Source organism: Macaca nemestrina, chromosome X (genome assembly GCF_043159975.1).
Source record: "Macaca nemestrina isolate mMacNem1 chromosome X, mMacNem.hap1, whole genome shotgun sequence".
Lineage (NCBI taxonomy): Eukaryota > Metazoa > Chordata > Mammalia > Primates > Cercopithecidae > Macaca > Macaca nemestrina.
In genome coordinates, this window is record NC_092145.1 from 47,312,421 (window position 1) to 47,331,903 (window position 19,483).

The following is a 19,483-nucleotide window of genomic DNA, read 5'->3' on the forward strand; positions in this document are numbered from 1 at the left end:
CCATGTCCTATTTCACACATGCAGTTAGGTAGTGTTCTCTTCAATGGATGATACCTACTGGCTCTGCCTCCCTGTTCTTTATTGCATATGTCTACAGTGAGCAGCTATTTTTATCTTGTTTTACCAGTTCCCAGTTGGGTAATGGCTGCTGGTCGTCCTCCTCACAAGTATGGCTGTTGTTGGTCAAGGCTTCAGTTCCCAGTAGCCACCTTATTGCTAAAATTGAGGCTTACAAAAAATTTTCAGAAGATGACATAAACACCAGGGCCAGGACCTCAGCCCAAGTCAGTAGACTCCAGAGGCTGCGCTCTTAACTTATGGTTAACTTACTGTGGCTTTAAGGACCTGGCATGGTATTGGCACATAAAAAGTATTTAAGAGATGTTTGGTGAATTCACGTTTTCAAGTTCATGATCTCTCAAAGTGACTATTTTGAAGGGTAACCCTCATTTGGATGTGCATAATCTGGTATATTTGTTGAAAAACAACCCCCAAATTGTATCATCATCACCGTCAATAACAACAAACTTTCTTATTCCATATTAAGACTGAATTGCTTTAGAAACAATAAAAGAAGAGGAAGCAGCACATAATTCTACAATTCTCTAAACCAAGAGTTGGGAGTCCCAGACTAGGGACTCTCACAGTAAGAGAAACCCAAGTGAGCTCTGTGATGTTGTTATGCAGTGCAAGTTCCTCTTTTCCCTACCATCCTCACGCATAAGGACAGGAATTTTTCTCAGCAATGAACCTAGTATGACCACACGTCCCTAAATGTGCCCTCTGGACACCTTACTGGGAGTCCTCCAGAGGCCTTCAGAAAAGTGCCAGAAGTGGATCTCAGTAAGGCTGTGAAGCAGGGGAATTTCAAGGGTGTATTGAAGGAAGGCCGTGGAGGTTCCTGTCATCTTGAATTTGGAATAGCTTTGTTTCCTGTTTTAGAGCGAAGAACCATGCAGAAAGCTCTCCTTTGGCAAGTCATGTTTTAACAATAAGTATGAGTCAGCTTGTGTTGAGTAGCCTGGGATTGCTTACCTTGTGATAGTAGGGAGGCTGGAGTGGGTTAGTACCAGGAACTCTATGTTAACCGATAGTGTGATTCAACCTATTATGTACATTGAACTGTTTGGGGAAGCCTACTCCTAGGCAATTTGTGTTGACGCACTGTACAAACACATGTCATAGATTGCCTGGAAAAAATCACATGCATGTGTAGTTGCAGCTCCCCCAACCCCTATTCAACACAAAGAGGTCCTAGACCCTCCAATTCTTTAAATTCTGGAGAGGTTAAACTTGACCAGAGCCACCAAAAAGTCACATTCTATTTCTATAATTGCAGTGCCTTGCATTTTTTAACTGGTCCTATCCAACACTTCCTAAAAATGCCATACCTGAGTGAAATTAACCCTAAAAAACAGACATCTTTTTGGAGCCAAGAAATTGAAGCATTTCACAGATACCAAAGCTGATTAAGGGTACCTGTGACACAGTGATAAGAGCTACTAAATGCTGATGACACACTAGATGACAGTAAGGCCCTGACTGAAGCATTTCTTATGCATTATGTTTCACAATAATCATATAAAGGAAGTATTAGTTATACTCTTCATTTTACAGATGAGGAAAATGAAGTCCAGAGAGGTAAATGACTTGCCATTGGTCACACAGCTTGTAAACAGAAGACCAAGACTTGAGCCCAGGTGGGATGGCTCCAAAGCCCATGCCCTTACCCATTATGTGATATGACCTCCCGGCAGTGGGCAAGGGACAGTAGAATACATAGTCAACCCAATGCCTGCTCCCCAGGGTCACACTCTTGCTGGAAAGATAAGACAAATACACACAAAATAGAGATTAATACTAAGAAGTATTATGATTATGAATAGCTGCATTATGCAACACGGAAAACAAATAAATACAAGTACAGGAAAGAGACTGTGGGTCATTGCATAGGATGTCTGTGAACCTTCAAATACTCATTGCTCATTGGGGTCCACCTGGCAGGGGGAGATGAATTCTGGGAAGATTTGACCATGAATTTTGAAAGCGAGAATCTAGAATGGACAATAAAAGACAGAAAAAGAAAAAGAGACGAGTAGCATTTCAGAGACCAAGAATGGCAGAAAGGCAGGTGGCAAGATTGGTTGTACATAATGGCTGGAAATTATCAGTGTTGGAAATATCTTTTTTTAAAAAAAGAAAGAACAAAAAGAATTGTTACTGTAATCCCAGCACTTTGGGGGGCCGAGGCAGGCAGATCACTTGAGATCAGAAGTTTGAGAACAGCCTGTCCAACATGATGAAACCCCGGCTCTACTAAAAATACAAAAAAATTAGCTGGGTTTGGCGGTGCATGCCTGTAATCCCAGTTACTCAACGAGGCTGAAGCAGGAGAATCACTTGAACCCAGGAAGTGGAGGTTGCAGTGAGCCGAGATCACGCCACTACACTCCAGCCTGGGCAACAGAGCAAGAACCCACCTAAAATAATAATAATAATAATAATAATAATAATAATAATAATAATTGTTAAGACGGGAGTTAGGCATGAAGGAGTGTACAAAGTAGACACGAAAGCAGGAGAAAATGACAAAGGCGGTAAATTCTGTTTTATTAGGTTAAAATCATAAGAAGCAAACAAAAGGTCTGGGTGTGTGTGTTTTTTATTGTTGGTCACTTGTCTGTTTGGTTTTAGTCCTGTACAGTGTTTTGCACATGCTTTGTTTCCGCTGTCTTTGGTTTTAACGAGAGGCAGCATAGCCTAGTGACAAAGAGTATGGACTCTAGAATCAGGCAGCTTGACTTTAAACTCAGGCTCTGCCACTTACTGCCTGGGGGACCTTAGGCAAATTATTTAATTTCTTTGTGCTTCGTTTTCCTCATCTACAAAATAAGGTATAATAAAACTTACCTATAAGACTGTTATATAAACTATATAAGTTACTATTTGTGAAGTGCTTAAAACAGTGCCTGCAGACAGTAAGTGCTCTCGATATGCTTGTGGTATAAATGCAAAAGCAATTCATTCCTAACACTGAAATGTGGGAAATTTCTAAAATCATTGTGTAAAGATCTTTCTATCAAAAAATAAAAATAAAAAATAAAAAAGAACGCCTGGTAGATGTGGCCATCCAGGCAGATGGCACCATGGCAACAATTGACGATATCAGAGTAGTGGCTGCTGCCAGCTCCCACAGTCCCCTTCACTCCCTGCTGCTTATACCTGGCCCACTTTGTGTGATCTTGTGACTCCTAGTTTAAAGTGAAAGGAACATCTTGGTTCCTAATATGCCTTTATATTTTCAAAGAGAGCTCATAAAGGAAGCAATTTGGGTATAGAACCCAGACCTGGCTGAGTTCACAGGATCCTTAGAATTCATTAGAATTCAAGATAAAATATCTGTCCTCCTCTCCCAGCCAGGGTCCCCCTGACCTGAGATGCTGGGTCACTGGACTATACAAGCACCCCCATCCCCAAAACCTCCTCCACTGCCTCAAGTCTTCCTGCCCAGTTCAGCCCTTCTGATAAGAAGGAAGACTTAGGACTCCCACAATCCTTTGCAGCAGCAACTCTGGGGGAAGGCCAGAGCCGAGATTAGCAAAGCAAGAATGTGCAGCCTTCCTCTGAGTTGCCAGACAAATAAATTGTGTCCTCCTTTTTCTGCTTGTTTAGTGGATTCAACTTTGCCTCACGATCTAAAAAAGTCCACAGCTGAGGAGTTATTTACACAGCAACTAGCCCTAAACCAAACCATGAGATTAACTAAGTATTTCTTCAGAGCCCTCATCTGTTAAGGCTTTTTTTCAGGCAGTGAGCTTTCTAGTTTCCCCTAGCTCTTCGTGGTCTGGAGCTGCTCGGGAACACTCAGTAGTGAGCCCCAGATCAGTCTCCCCCAGTGGTTTTCTAACAGTCTCAGCTTCTGTGTCACTCCCCCGTTGGAGAGATGCCTTTCCTTTCTGCTCTCCAAGAGGATGACTGAGCCCCGTCTGGGCAAGGCAGACAGTCAGGCCTGCTGGCTCCTTTATCCCTGGAGACAGTCTCCTACTTTTGTGGGGAATGACTAATGGCAGAAATGTCAGGACATGCAGGAGAAAAGTGTGGAGGGAGACGTTCAGGAGAAGAGACATTGGGGCTTCAGTCAAACCCCACTACCTGTACTGCTTTTGAATAAGCAGCCCAGCTGTGCTTACACCTGGGTACAGTAGCATGAGGAGGGTCACAAAAGGCCTATTGCCAGGATTAGAATTCAGGTGGCCAACCATGCAGAAAGCGTTAAGACACAGAGGTGACCTAACAGCGCTGGAACAAGTTCAAATCCTTCATTTCACAGAGCCCCAAACCTGTCCTGGATCTCACCGCTCATTGCAGCCACAGAGCAGAGAGTAGAACATGGGTCTCCTGACTCTTTTGGTGTGACTTCCTGGGAGAGGGAGAGGTTCAAAGGAGAGAAACTTGAGAATGGTTTCACACAGCAGCGTATCTGATGAATAACAGCCCCAGAGCCCTTTCCAGCTGGGTGGAGGTGCAGAGCCTGGTCCCAGCCCCAACAAGCAGGAAACAACTTTAGCCAATTTCCACCAGTTCATGACCCTCCCAAGGCAAACAGTGCCTGGTCTCCTGTAGGACCTGCGTCTGAGAACCTTGTGGGAAGGGCTCTGAGTAAGGAGAGAACGAAGGAAAGCATCTATCTGTAGGGAAAGCTGTTTTGTCCTACATATAACTCCTTGGAACTGCCACCACTCACCCCAGCAATATTGAAATTTCTTACCACATTATTTAGCAAGGGTATGTGTTCAATGGGTGGTTGGATAAGTCGATGGCATACGGTCTAGACCTCCATTGGCTCTATGACCTTATCTCCCACCACCCTTTGCTCAGCCCTCTGTAGCCACTCTGGCCTCCTTTCTATTCCTCAAACATGCTAAAAATGCTCCCACTTCAGGGCCTTTGCATTTGCTGTTCCGTCCATTTGGTATGCTCTTCTCCAGTTGTCTGTAGGGTTTTGCTCCCTCTCTTCCCTCAAATATTTGTTCAAGTATCACCTCCTCAGAGATCCCTTCTCCAGTTGCCCTATGCACCTGTCACCCTCAAACCTGTTGCCCTACTTTTCTCCATAGAGCATTTATCATCATGTTACATTACAGTACATATTCTGTTTAGTGTCTTTCTGCACTAAAATATGAGCTCTGTGAGGGCAGGGACTTTGTCTGGTGTGTTCATTCCTGCATCCTCATCACCTAGAACAGGGTCTGGCACATAATAGGTGCTCAATAAATATTTACTGAATAAATGGATGCATGGATAGAGAAGCGCATAGATAGGTGCATGTTTACATATACAAAAGTGGCTTTGTAAACATATATTCAGTCCATTTATTCATTTTCCAAAGAAATACTTCCTGCATTCTTTTATGTCTCAGCCTTCCCACCCAGTCTAGTGGAAAACAAAGATGAGTTGACATGAAATGTCAGTACAGCAGAGTAAGTACTATCCAGGGTTTGTAGAAGCACAATAAGAAACTGGTGAAAGCTTGTCAAAGGAGATGGCTCTTGAATAACAGACGATGTTAGTCAGGAAAAGAAAATTGAAGTGGGGATGTGGAGAAGGGCACTTGAAGCAGAGGGAACAACATGTGCAAGAAAAAGGCTCCTCTGGGCAACAGTTTTACCATATGGGGCCAGAGAATGGCAGGGAAGGAAAGATGTTGGTAGAAGCAAGGCTGAGAACGAAGCAGAGGCCCTAGTTTGAGAACCTTGCCTGCTGTTATAAGTATCCAGTTAAGCCTTTAAGTCAGTATGGCAAACTTGCCAAATGCAGAGATCCAATTGTACACCATGGTGACTATACTTAGTGATGACATACTTTAAAATATCATGTTGTACATGATAAATATCCACAACAATATCTGTCAATTTAAACAACAAAAACACTATAAACATTTAGTATACAGATGTGTGTAGTTTGACCTATAAAATGATTCCTTTAAATTTGGTGGCCGATATTTTAAACATTAAAATATTTCACATAAAAATCCAAAATTCTTGCTTTTCTTGAAATACCAGAATATCACACCCAACCACGCCCACATGGCTATGATTGCCAACATCTAAGCAGGAGTTATCTCCACTAAACCGAGCTCTGGCTCTCCAGTTTGTCACAGCCCCAAACTAGCCTTTTTCAGTGATTATGTTACGGCTGATCCTCAAGCTCTGGTATGGCCAGGAAGTGGCAAGGCTTGGGATTTGAGCCTTTCTCCATAAAGCCTGTACTCTTACCCAGTACATGATTAATGATTGGCACACACAAAAAAAGACACTCCATAATACTGTATTTGAAGAAGGAACACGCTCATTCCATTGTCTCCTACTGAAAAGTATTTGCCTCCGTTTCTACCCTGGCAAATCCTGCCCTGTCTCTCAAGGCCCAGCTCAGGTGCAGCCTCCTTCACGAGGCCTTCCCTGATTTCATGCTCCCCACCCCAACAGGTGTGGCTAAGGGATGGAAAACATGAAGGCAACAAAACAGGGATGTGGAGGAGTATTTGAAGGGCACATCGTTGGGATCGTTAGAGCTGGGCTGTAGGTAGAAGAAAATATCTGAGGTTTGAACTTTGGAATTTGTGCATCTGAGTGGGGAGTGCATACATGGTGGAAGCTAAGAGACAACTGTAAAAGAATTAAAACAGATCATAGTTTTTCCTTGCTTGAAACTTTGTCTCCTTTTGTTTTATCTTCTTGTCTTCCTTTTTTTCCTTCCTATGTCTCCACTTCCTGTACCTTAATTGGCATTAGACAACTCACCAGCTTACAAAGATTACATTTGAAAGAACTGTTCTGACAGTAGCCAAAATGAGATTGCACCAATGATCCTGAGAAACCAGAACAATTTCCAACCATTCCAGCTGGAAGTTTTGCAGCGGTTACAGATAAAGAAAACTGCAAGCTGGGACAAGACCACAGTCACAGAAGAGATGAGGAGTCTCCTCTGCTTGTCCTATGAAAACCCGATCCTACTTTGGCTCAAGGAGTTACTTAACATTGAGTTGCTTGTTCCCTGATGCACATCAACTGAACAAAGCCTGTAACCTTTATTTGAGTCACTTTAACTATTTTGGTCCTTAACAGTTTTGTTACTGATTCAGATTGGGTCTGAATAGGCCCTTGAGCCTACTGATGTTTCAGATAAAGACAGGATAAACCGAGGGACCTTCTTCCTCCCTTCTTGGAGGGCCCTATTGGGTCAGATAAGTCCTGTTCCCACTCACGTGCTCCAATTTTTTGTTGTGTCAAGGAAGTTCCATGTTTTGATTCTTTGGAAGGGTTAACCTATTTTCTGACTAAAGTCATTGCCTCTATTTTCCTTTTTTTGTCTTTCAGAGTTGTCTGGCCTTTCAGGTCTCCAAGAACAGAGAATTAGATGATGATCATAATGTAGGACCAGGCCCTTCTCCTTTCTTCTGCACTGAACCTTTTTTGTTATGACCTAAGTGGTATGACCTCAAGGAAGACAATTTTTAGCTGCAGTGGTTCATTTGGGACTCTTGGGACATGTCACAACGCAAGCATTTGCATGATTCCTTAGAGCAAAAGGAAATCAGATAACATATTTACAATGGACAGCTTTCCTCAAGCCGTAAGAAGAAGCTGAGGAAAGAAACAATTCAGAAAGATTCCAATCTGTTGAGTCTTCTTTTAAAACGTCCTCAACCGTCTCTCCCTCCAAAGATCTCCTCCTTTCTATCTAACTCTCTCTCTTCCCCTTACAATCTGACTTTCTCCTGGCCTCCCTCCTCTTCTGCTTTCTGTCCTCTGCTCTCCTCTCTTTCTCCTCCTTTTCCCCTTTCTCACCTTCCTCTCACCTTTTGACCCATACCTTTACCCTTTCTGGATATGCAAAAGCCAAATAGAGAGGAGAAAGTCTTTTAAAGGCAATTGGTGAAGGTTTTCACTCTTCCATCAACTGAGGAATAATCCAAACCTGTCAGCAAGGGTGTGATAAGTCTGTTTCCAATTTTAGGGACCGATAATAGAAAGCACTTTTAAGGAATGCTCAGGGTTGGGCATTAACACTAACACTCCAACAACAATCTGCACATTCTTTACTAATGGCCTTAACCCTGACATATCAGATGCTATTCAGAAGCATAAAAGAGGCTGGCAGACCACATCCACTCATGATTTACAACACTTTGAGTTCGGCAGACTTTAAACCAGGATTTTGTGGAAAGCATAGTAAATAAGGTGAAAATCACACCGCAAACTTATGTCATTACAACTTGAACAGCCTGGGGGAAATAAAAAGGCCCTCCACAATTAAAACACAGAGAGACACAGACACTTGCAGATATTGCAGAGAAAAAGACACTGGACCTGCAATCATCCCACTGTAGCAAAGAAACAAGACACTCAACTAGAGTTGCTAGATGTAGCAAATAAAAATGAAAAATATATGAATTTCAAATAAATGAGTAATATTTTAGCATAAGCATGTCCCATGAAATGTTGAGTACACACTTGTACTAAAAAATGATTCATTTCTTATCTGATATTCAAATTTAACTGCACTTCCCATATTTTATCTGGCAACACTATACAGGTTACTCAATCTGAAATAAAGCAATTCCCCTTCTCCAAGGAAGGTACCCTTCAAAATCCTTGATTGTCTTTGGATCAGTAAGGAGAAATAACTCTATTTATTTGTGAATGACTATCCAAGCTCATTTTTAGTAGACCCTGGAGACACACTCTCCATCATTAATTCCTTCTAGTTTCCTACCATCCTTCCTCAGAATAATTTTAAAAAGCTCAGTAGTGGGACTTACCTGTTGAACATATTCACTCCCTCTCTCTAACCCTTTGCTTATCTCTTTGGGATACTTAATCTCTCAATATAGCTTTCTCTTCTGTCTTCTGCCCTCCCTAACCTATACAGATGGACCTTTTGGCTCAATGGGGAACTACTATTAGATGTATATCCAAAGGCCTTTTTCTTGGCCTCTCAGTCTCTCATGACCCAGTACACCATCCTATGGTGGCTTCCCTAAGTCCTCTATTCACTTCATTCACTGCATTCACTGAAGCCTGTGGCTTCAATGAAGCCCCCTCATACGTCTCTCAGCTTCTCAATCATAATCTCAAAGACTTACAATTTCCCTGATCCTCTGCCTTGATCAAATTGTAGGTAACTTGCTCTTATGTTCACCTGATTTAACCTCGTCTCAAGAAGACTATCTCAGAAACTTTGTTTATAAAAGGAAATATTGTAAGGACAAATTTGTAAGAATAATTTACTGTTTAAATTACTATATAAAAGGACAAATTTGTAAAAATAAACTCCTGTTTCCTTAGGCCCAAGTTCACTATCTAAGCCATGGTATATCCTAGGGAGGCAAATTCCTCCTGGTGGATAGGGCAATTCAAAATTGTCCTAGCCCTATAACCAAAAGACAATTTGGAGGATTTCTGTGACTTATAGGATATTGCAGGTGGTAGATTTCCAACTTTTCTGAATTACCTGGCACCCTCAGTAATATGAATTAAAATGGTATTCCTGAGCTGCTTCTGCCTTGGATGGTCACTACAGAGTTAACCATTGACCAACCCAAGGCATTTCATTTTGGGTCACCCCAAAATTATACTATCATTTTTTGGTTTATATATAAAAGGGATGGTCAAGATCTTGGAATTTTATCTTAGAAACATGATGGAAATCAGAGACTCATTGGGTATTACAATATTGCTCTCCATCCAGTAGTTAAACATATCCCTCTTGCCTGGGGGCAGTAGCTGTCACTGCATTTAATCTTGGGGTCACCTTTTCACCTAATGGTACCTAAAGAAACTCAGACCCTTCTCATCACCAAAGCACCCAACATTTCTCTGCTTCTAGACTCATTTCTTATGAGTTATTGTTTCTGTCCTCAGCTCATACCATCATCTATATTAGGAGTCTATAGGAATACTGTACTCTTTTTAAAAAAATTGAGATACAATTCACATACCATAAAACTTATTCTTTTAAAATGTACAATTCCGTTGTTTTTCATGTTTTACAATGTTGTGCAACCAACATCACCATCTAATTTCTGAACATTTTCATTGTCTCCCAGAAAAATCATTAAGCAGTCACTCCTCATTCTCCACCTGGCAACCACTAATCTTCTTTCCATCTTTATGAATATTCTTATTCTGAACATTTTATATAAATGAAATTATACACTATGTGGCCTTTTGTATCTGGCTTCTTTAACTTAGCATAACATTTTCAAGGATTATCCATGTTGTAGCATGTATCAGTACATTATTTCATTCTTTTTTATGGCCAAATAATATTGCATTATATGTTTATCCATGCATCAGTTGACGGGCAATTGGGTTGCAGCCACATTTTGGCTAGGATGAATAATGCTGCTTGAACATTTGTGCATAGGATTTTCTTTGAAGATAGGTTTTCAATTCCTTTAGGTATATATTTAGGAGTAAAAATGCTGGGTCATATGGTAACTCTATGTTTAACTGCTTGAGGAACTGCCAAACTGTTCCACAATGACTGCACCATTTTACATTTCCACCAATAATATATGAGGTTTCCATTTTTCATATCCTCACAGTTGTTACTGCCCAGCTTTTTAAATTATAGCCATCCCACTGAGTGTGAAGTAGTATTCAAATGTGGTTTTGATTTGCATTGCCCTAATGACTAATGATGCTGAGCACCTTTTCAAGTGTTTATTGGCCATTTATATATCTTCTTTAATAGTGTCATAATCTTAATGCAGCTAATTTATTTCCTCTTTCAGAGAAGGTGAAAAATCTCATGATTATTTAACTTGAGAAATTTATCTGTCTCTCTCTGATCTTCTTGAAACTCCTCTACAAGACTCAGACTTGGAATTATTTGTAGATTGGTCATATATTGAGACTGAACAAGTGTATTTTCAAGTTAAGTATGCTGTCACTACTTCCCAAGAGCTTTTTGAATATGACCACCTTCTTGAAGTCAAGTTAGCATAACCAGCTGAATGTATAGGCTTAACGCTAGCCTACCAAGCTAGCAAAGAATAAAAGGGCTAACATATACACAGACAACAGATATGCCTTTGGTATGGTTTATGATTTTAGCCTGCTATGGAAACACACAGCTTCCTAATAGCTTCTGGTACTTCAATAAGCAGCATGAGCACATACAAGCTTTACTAGATGCTTCACTACTCTCTCAAGGAAGTGACTATAATTAACATCAAATCTCATACGAGGGAACAAACCCATAAAGCAAAAGGAAATGCCCTGTCTGACCAGTGTGCTAAACAGGTTGCTCTCACCACATTCAATTTGTTCAGCATATTATAGATAACCTGGTTACTGCAGATTACTTCCATGAAACTTTTAGCAAATTGCAGTTAAAGCACCAGACTCCGAAAAAAGATACTGGGAGAAATCTGGGTGTTCTCTCCAATCAGATAGGTTCCTATGGAGACACCATGACTACACCTGGTCTCTCTAGTCTCTCTGAAACAGAGCTTGATGAAAATTTTGCAGGTTATGATTCATAACAGTAAATAAACTTGAAAACTATTCTCAGACAACATTGTTGGGAAAATTTTAAACAGATAAGAGCTGAAGTCTCTACTGCATGTTCCATCTACAAGATTCATAACCCTGGAGAAACTGTTAAGGTGAGACACAGACAGGAACCACAGCTTTGAGGATCCTTTGAACATCTACAAGTGAACTTTGTATAACTTCTTTTATCTCAAGGATTTGAATATGTATTCATTACTGTCTTCCTTCTCTCTGGATAGCCAGAAGTTGTTCCTTTTAGCCTTCCTTGTGACAGAGATACTCATTTTACCAGGACTATAATTAAGAGAACTTGTAAGGTGTTGCCTGATGGCCAGAAATTACCCATCTCAGTCATTCAGGAAGAACGTAAAGTGCTAATGGTATTTTAAATAATGTTTATTTTTGTCTAACTTTTATAAGTGAATATGTACATTATTGAAAAATTTAAAAACACAGAATCATCCACAGTCACACCCAGCTTACAGCCTGAAATATCTGTCTAAATCCTTATGTGTGTACACACACAATCGAGCATGCATTTGTATGTGGTTGAGATCATACAGTATGAATCTTTACTAGTTCAAAGAATATCATGAATTTTTATCAATTCAATGTCCCAAAGTCATAAATATTTTGAAAATCAATAATATATAACACCAACTCAATCGGGAAAAAAATGTAATCCTGCCTTCCATGGGGACAAAAATTTCATAAAAGGCAAAAATTATCTGGATAAGAATTTTGGCAGACTTACAGCTAAACTACTTTATTCCCTTAATGCTCTACTTAAAATGAGACAAAAACAATAGTTAACAATAAGTATAATGCTTCTAAGGGAATTCATTCTTAGATCTATACTACTAAAATATTACCCAAAAGATATGTTTCCATTGAATTATTAGACAATGTTTGTTTTATATAACAATTATAAACAAATAAATTCCTCTAATGTAGAGCCTGAAAATACATGAAGCAAAAATTGATAGAATTGAAGTGATAAACACATAGTTCTACATTCATAGTGGGAAACATCAATATCCCACATTCAACAATGACTAGAACAAATAAAGAGAAGATCACCAAGGAAACAGAAGTCTTAAACAACAACAGAGCCAATTTGACCTAATAGATGTCTAGAAAGCAATCCACCCAACAATAGAAGAATAAACATTCTTCTCAAGTACACATAAAACATTCTCCAAGATAAATCACATAGTAAGCCACAAAACAAGTTTCAATGAATTTTAAAATACTAAAATCACATTAAGTATGTTTCTTGGTCACAATGGAATTAAACTAGAAATTAGTAACAAGAGGAAATTTGGAAAATTCACAACTAAGTTAAAACTAACCACTCCCGGCCGGGCGCTGTGGCTCAAGCCTGTAATTTCAGCACTTTGGGAGGCCGAGACGGGTGGATCACGAGGTCAGGAGATCGAGACCATCTTGGCTAACACGGTGAAACTCTGTCTCTACTTAAAAAAAATACAAAAAGCTAGCCGGGAGAGGTGGCGGACGCCTGTAGTCCTAGCTACTCGGGAGGCTGAGGCAGGAGAATGGCATGAACCCGGGAGGCGGAGCTTGCAGTGAGCTGAGATCCGGCCACTGAACTCCAGCCTGGGCGATAGAGCAAGACTTCATCTCAAAAAATAACCACTCCTAAATAGCTACTTGAGTCAAAGAAGAAACCACAAAGTAAACTAGAGAATACTTTGAAATGATGATGATGAAGATGAAAACATAACATACCGAAACTTGCGGGATGCAGCAGAAACAGTACTCAGAGGGAAATTTGTAGCTGTAAATAACTACGTTATAAGAAGAAGAAAGATCTAATTGATAACCTAATTTTGTACCTTAAGAAACTAGGAAAACAGGAGGAAACTGATCTGAAAGCAAGCAGAAGGAAAGGAATAATAAAGATTAAAGCACAAATAAATGAGATAGCGAACAGAAAACAATAGAAAAAAAAAACAGTGAAATGAAAAGTCAGTTTTTTAAAAGAACAGTAAAAACTCACAAACTTTTAACTAGACTGACCAAAAATAAAAGACTCAAATTACTAAAATCAGGAGTCAGACTCAGGACATTACTACTGACCTTACAGAAAATTTTTTAAATGTACTATCAGAAAATACTATGAACAAATGTATGTCAACAAATTAGATAATCTAGATGAAATGGAAAAATTCCTAGAAACACACAAATTATAAAAAATGACTAAAATTAGTTAAAAATCTTAATGTAAAGGAATTGAGTCAGTGTTCTAACTATGTTTTTACAGATTCTGTATTTGTCTGTTTGGCATCCATTAATTACAGGGCCAAACTAGTGGCCAAGTTATCTACATCTCCCCTGCAATCCAGAGCCTATACTCGGAACTACCTCCTTATCTACCTCTCACATGTCAAGCCAGCATTTCCCCTGCCCTAAATCAACCCAGGGTCAGGTACCAGACAACTAGGTCCCAAAACCCACCAGAATTATTCAAAGTAGCCAATCCTAAGCTGTTTCTCCTGCCTTGCCTTGCTTTTCCTATGGAAACTCCAATAAAAGCTCTGGCATAAGCTTCCCCCATTTCTTTCTGCCTCCTAACCAACACTGGTGCTTCCCCATGTGACCCTGTGCGGCATGGTGCATTCCCTTCTCTTGGGAAACGTAATTAACAAAACTTTTTCAATGGGATTAGCATCTCTGTCTGTTGTCATTTTTTCAGCTCTATAAATTAAAATCCTGTGGGTACAATTGAGACAGTCAGTAAAAAGAATTTTAAAAAATGCCAACAAAGAAAAGCCTAGGACCAGATGGTTACACTGCTGATGGTTTAACAAATAATTAAATAATTAAAACCAATCTTTCTCAAACTCTTCCAGAAAATAAAAAAGCAGTTAACATGTTTCACTTCATTCTATGAGGCCAGCATTACCCTGATACCAAAGTCAAAAACTACAAACCAAAACTGCTTATGAATATAGACACAAAATCTTCAACAAAATGCTAGCAAACTCACATGTTAACAGACTATACAACATGACCAAGTAAGATTTATCCCAGGAATACAAGATTAGTTCAATGTATGAAAACAAATTAATGTAATACATCATATTAATAGACTGAAGGAGGGGGCACATGATCATCTCAATAAACACAGAAATAACATTTGACAAAATCCAACACTCCTTCATAATAAAAGCACTGAAAAACTAAGAATAGAAAGGAACTTCCCTAACATGATAAAGAGCATTGTTTCAGTCCACTTTGCATTGCTATAAAGGGATACATGAAGCTGGGTCATTTATAAAGAAAAGATGTTTATTTGGCTCACAGTTCTGCAGGCTGTACAGGAAGCATAGCATCAGCATTTACTTCTGGTGAGAGCCTCAGGAAGCTTTTACTCATGGCAGAAGGTGAAGTGGGGGCAGATGTGTCACATGGTGAGAGAGGGAGGAAGAGAGATGGGTGAAGGTGCCAGGCTTTTTTAAACAGTCAACTCTCACATAAACTAATAGAGCAAGAACTTACTCAGTACTACCTGGAGGGCACCAAGCCATTCATGAGTGATCCACCCCTATAACCCAAATACCTCTCACTAGGCCCCATCTCCAATTTGGAAATCAAATTTCAACATGAGCTTTAGAGGGAACAAGTATCAAAGCTATTTCAGGCATCTACAAAAACCCCACAGACAACATCATGCCCAATGATGAAAAACTGAATCATTTCCTGCAAGATCAGGAACAAAACAAAGATGTTTACTCTTGCCATTCCTATTTAACATTGTATGGAAAGCTCTAGCCAGGGAAATTAGAAAAGAAAAAGAAAGAAATGGCATCCATATAGGAAAAGAATAAAAAGTACTGCTGATCACAAATTACTTGGTCTCATATATAGAAAACCCTGAAATATCCACAAACAATTAGAGCTAAAAAATGAGTCCAGTGAAGTTGTGGAATATAAGATTAATACTTGAAAATCAGTTATATTTCTTTACAATAGCAATGAAAAGCCTAAAAATAAAATTTAGTAAATAATTTCATTTACAGTAGCATCAAAAAGAATAAAATACTTAAGAATAAACTTAACCAATGAAGTGAAAAAACTGTACATTGAAAACTACAACACTTGTTAAAAGAAATTTTTTAAAACCTAAATAAATGGAAAGGCATCTCATGTTCATGGGTTGGAAGACTTAATATTGAGATAGCAATATTCATTGAATTGATCTACAGACTTAAAGAAATTCTTAATGAAATTCCAGCTGCGTTTTTTAGAGAAATCGACAAGCTGATTCTAAAATTCATACGGAACTACAAGGGACCTAAAAAAAACCAAAGCACTCTTAAAAAAGAGCAAACCTGGAAGATTAACATTTCCCAATTTCAAAACTTACTAGAAACCTAGATTAATCAAAACAGTGTGATACTGTCATAAGGGCAGACATATAGATCAATGGAATATAATTGAGTCCAGAAGTAAGCACATAAATCTATGGTCAATTGATTTTTGACAAGAGTGCCAAGACCATTCAATGAAGAAAGAATAGTCATTTCAACAAATGTTGCTGGGACAAATGAATACCCACATGCAAAAAGCATAATTTTTGTTTTTACTCCTATTTCACACCATATGCAAAAATTAACTTAAAGTGGGTCATATACCTAAATGTAAGAGCTAATATTATAAAATTATCAGAAGAAAACATAGGTGTAAATCTTTGTACTTTGGATTAGGCAATGTTCTCCTAAATATGACACCAAAAGTATAAGCAATGGAATTAAAAATAGATTGGACTTCACCAAAATTAAAATTTTTTGTCTGTCAAAGGACATTATCCAAAAAGTAAAAAGACAACAAAGAGAATGGGAGAAAATATTTGCAAATCATATATCCGACAGTGGTCTAGTATCCATAATATACAAGTACTATTACAGCTCAATGATGAAAAGACAAACAACCCAATTTAGACTTTCCACTTCAAAATGCTGGCATAGAAACAAACTGGTTCTACTTTCTACCCTCAAAACCAAAACCAAATATATGGCATTGAGATTATCACCAGCAACATCCCATAACTCAAATATGAGGATGAGACAGTTCCCAGAGCAACAGAGAAGTGAAAAAAACTATGAGCAGAGGTTAGAGGATCAAACTTCCATATTTGTAATGCCCCTTCTCCCAATCTGCCCAGCACTAAGTGCATAGAAAAATTTTCCCCAACTCATAGTTTCCACACTGGAAAAAATGTGATTGAGGTAAACAACAGCTTCCCATCATCTTAGGTTACCTGACAGGAGACCTGTCTCTGCCTCAGCTCATGAGAAGCACTGGGAGTACCTGAAGAGAGGAATATTCCTGTAGACAGCCATAGACAAGTAGGGGAAGTGGGACTGCCATCCTCAGCCCTGGAAACTGCTGTGTAAATAAGCCAAAAGAGATGCCAAAACAGATTAGCTGTTCAGCAGTACCATGCTGTAAGAGGTTCATTCCACAGATCTCCAGACATGAACCTCTGACCAGCCTTCCCATACCAACAGGATATCCTATTTGGGACCTTCTCCATTTCGGACTGGTGGCACCCTGATTGAGTACCAAGAACTGAGGAGGCAAACCTGGGCTTAATTAAGGCGCCATCTAGTGCAAAAAAAGAGGCAGTGACCTAGTGGGAAAAAAGAACAACAGGTAAATTGCTAAGAATCTCCAATCAAACATATCTGATAAAAACCAAAACAAGCCAGACAGAGAAGACTGGTATAAATAACTAATCCTTCACTGCAAAGACATAGATGTACATACACAAGAAACAACAGAAAACACAAAACCAAGACCTCCTCAAACAGACAAAGCAAGCAAGCAACCAGTGATTTACACCGTAATTAGATGATGATATTTAACCTCTCTGACCAAGAATTCAAAATAGTAGCTTTAAGGAAACCCAGTGATCTTCTTGTGATCCAAGATAACACAGAAAAGCAATTCAGAAATTTATCAGAAAAATTTAACAAAGAAATTGATTTTTTTAAAAAAAATCATATAGGAATCTTGGAACTGAAAAATACTTTTGCTGAAATGAAAAATTTATTAGCGGCTTCCAACAGAAGAATGGGTCAAGCAGACAAAAGAATCAGTAAGCTCAAAGACAGGCTATTTGAAAATACACAAATGGAAAAAGAAAAAAAGATAAAAGAAACAAAGATCACCTACAAGATATAGAAAACTACCACCTGGTGAGGGTTCAAGATGGTTGATTAGAGGCATCTCTTACTTGCCTCCTCCACTAGGAAAAACCAAAATAGTGAGTAGATAATCACACTTTGAATAGATCATCCAAGAGAATACTGAAATTCAACACAGAAGTGGCAGGAAACACCCAGAGCAAGAAAGGAGAGGGAAGCAAGGCGGCCTGCTAACCAAGATCGGCTGGGAGCCAGGAGAGACTCTCCAGTTGGGGGGAAAGAATAAGTGAGAGACTCCCAGTGGTTCCTGCTTCAGGCTTCTAAAATCCTAGCCGTGGTAGAGTCCCCCAACCCTTGCTGGCCGAAGACTAACATAGAAAGTTCTCTGGAAACTGTGTGAAGGCCTTGTTTCAGAGGGAAAACTCACGCTGGGTCCCCCGCAAGTTCTAAGCAGTGTCAGCATGGTACCATTTTGAAAGCCCAATCCACACCAGACTACATGCTGCCTTGCAACTAGGGCTGAGGCAGAAGCCACAGAAAACAATTCTAACCTCCCCTGAAGAGAGGTAGCTGCACATTCTCATGCGCAAAGGACAGATTCCACTGCCTGCAACTGCTGCAGCTGCAGACACTGTGGGCCAAGGTACAAGTGAAGCCCATGCTCCTCGACTCTCTGCCTATGGCTGCTCCCAGGGAAGGCAACCTCAACCTGTTCAATAGCAGGGCTGCAGCACAGCCACGCAACCTCCACATGATCATTCCACTGGTGGCACAGGGCTCACCCTGCCCATGCATACAAAAGCCAGCACTTATATGCAACACGGCAGGGGGCCTGAGGCACCATTTGGCCAGGCTACCTCCACCCCAGTACACAAGCACATCGGACTCTGCAGATCACACAGCTCAGTTCACCATCGTGGCACCTGAGTAATCCTCCTGGAGTGTGAAGTCAGGCACACTCAACCTCTGCTATCACCACAACTGGCACCCACTTGCACATGCCACTTGCAGGTCTGGGCACCAGCCCTCTCAACCCATCACAGCTCCTGCCAATACCGGAGCGGAGCACTTATATCCCAAAGGTTTGTCTCACCACTGGTACTGACATTGCCCATGCTATGCTCACTGCCCAGGGTCTTGAGAACCTGTTCACCTGCCTGGCCCACTGCTGCCACTTCCGGCACCCAATTAAGCCACCTGAAGGCCCCAAAATTAGCTTACCTGGACACACTAACACTGGTGCCAGCATATGCTGCCCTGAGGCCCAAGAACAGGAGCACTCAGTGCACCATTACCACCACGAGGGCCCAAAGACTAGCTTACCTGTCATCCCAGTCCCCAGCAGAACTTCACTGTAACTTCCACTAACAACCACACCCTAAGCCACAAAGGAAATGACAGACACCACTGATGTTGTTTACAGACAAAGAAATCATACAGAGACTACACTACACTTCATGCACCCAGAATCAAAGACAAAGTGCCCTACTCAAGTAACACCACAGGTACACCTTCAAAAAAAAAGTCCTCCTCTGTGAAAGCAAATTCTAAACATTGGAACAAGCAACTATGTAGATGTAGCAAAAATTTCTTTTTTACTTTGGGAAAAAAAAAGCTGAAAGCAGCCTTTTCAAATTATATACAATACACTAGGCCCTCTTAAAGGGGACAGAAAATCTTTCCAAAGTGTATTGGACACTTTCTATCGGCCAAAAGTGGCTCTTTATTTTACTTTCTCTGTCTTCCATT

The 19,483-nt window shown here is 40.0% G+C and overlaps 1 protein-coding gene across 1 annotated transcript in view; it reads right to left on the reverse strand.

Annotated features, from left to right (window-relative positions):
• LOC105490452 (V-set and immunoglobulin domain containing 1) overlaps window positions 1-18,998 on the reverse strand; it is a 62,799-nt gene extending 43,801 nt beyond the window's left edge. Inside the window, exon 1 of the mRNA XM_011756084.3 lies at window positions 18,956-18,998. Within this exon, the coding sequence (XP_011754386.1) occupies window positions 18,956-18,983 (28 nt within the window). The 5' untranslated portion in view covers window positions 18,984-18,998. The remainder of the gene's footprint in view (window positions 1-18,955) is intronic.
• Window positions 18,999-19,483: the final 485 nt, after the last annotated feature.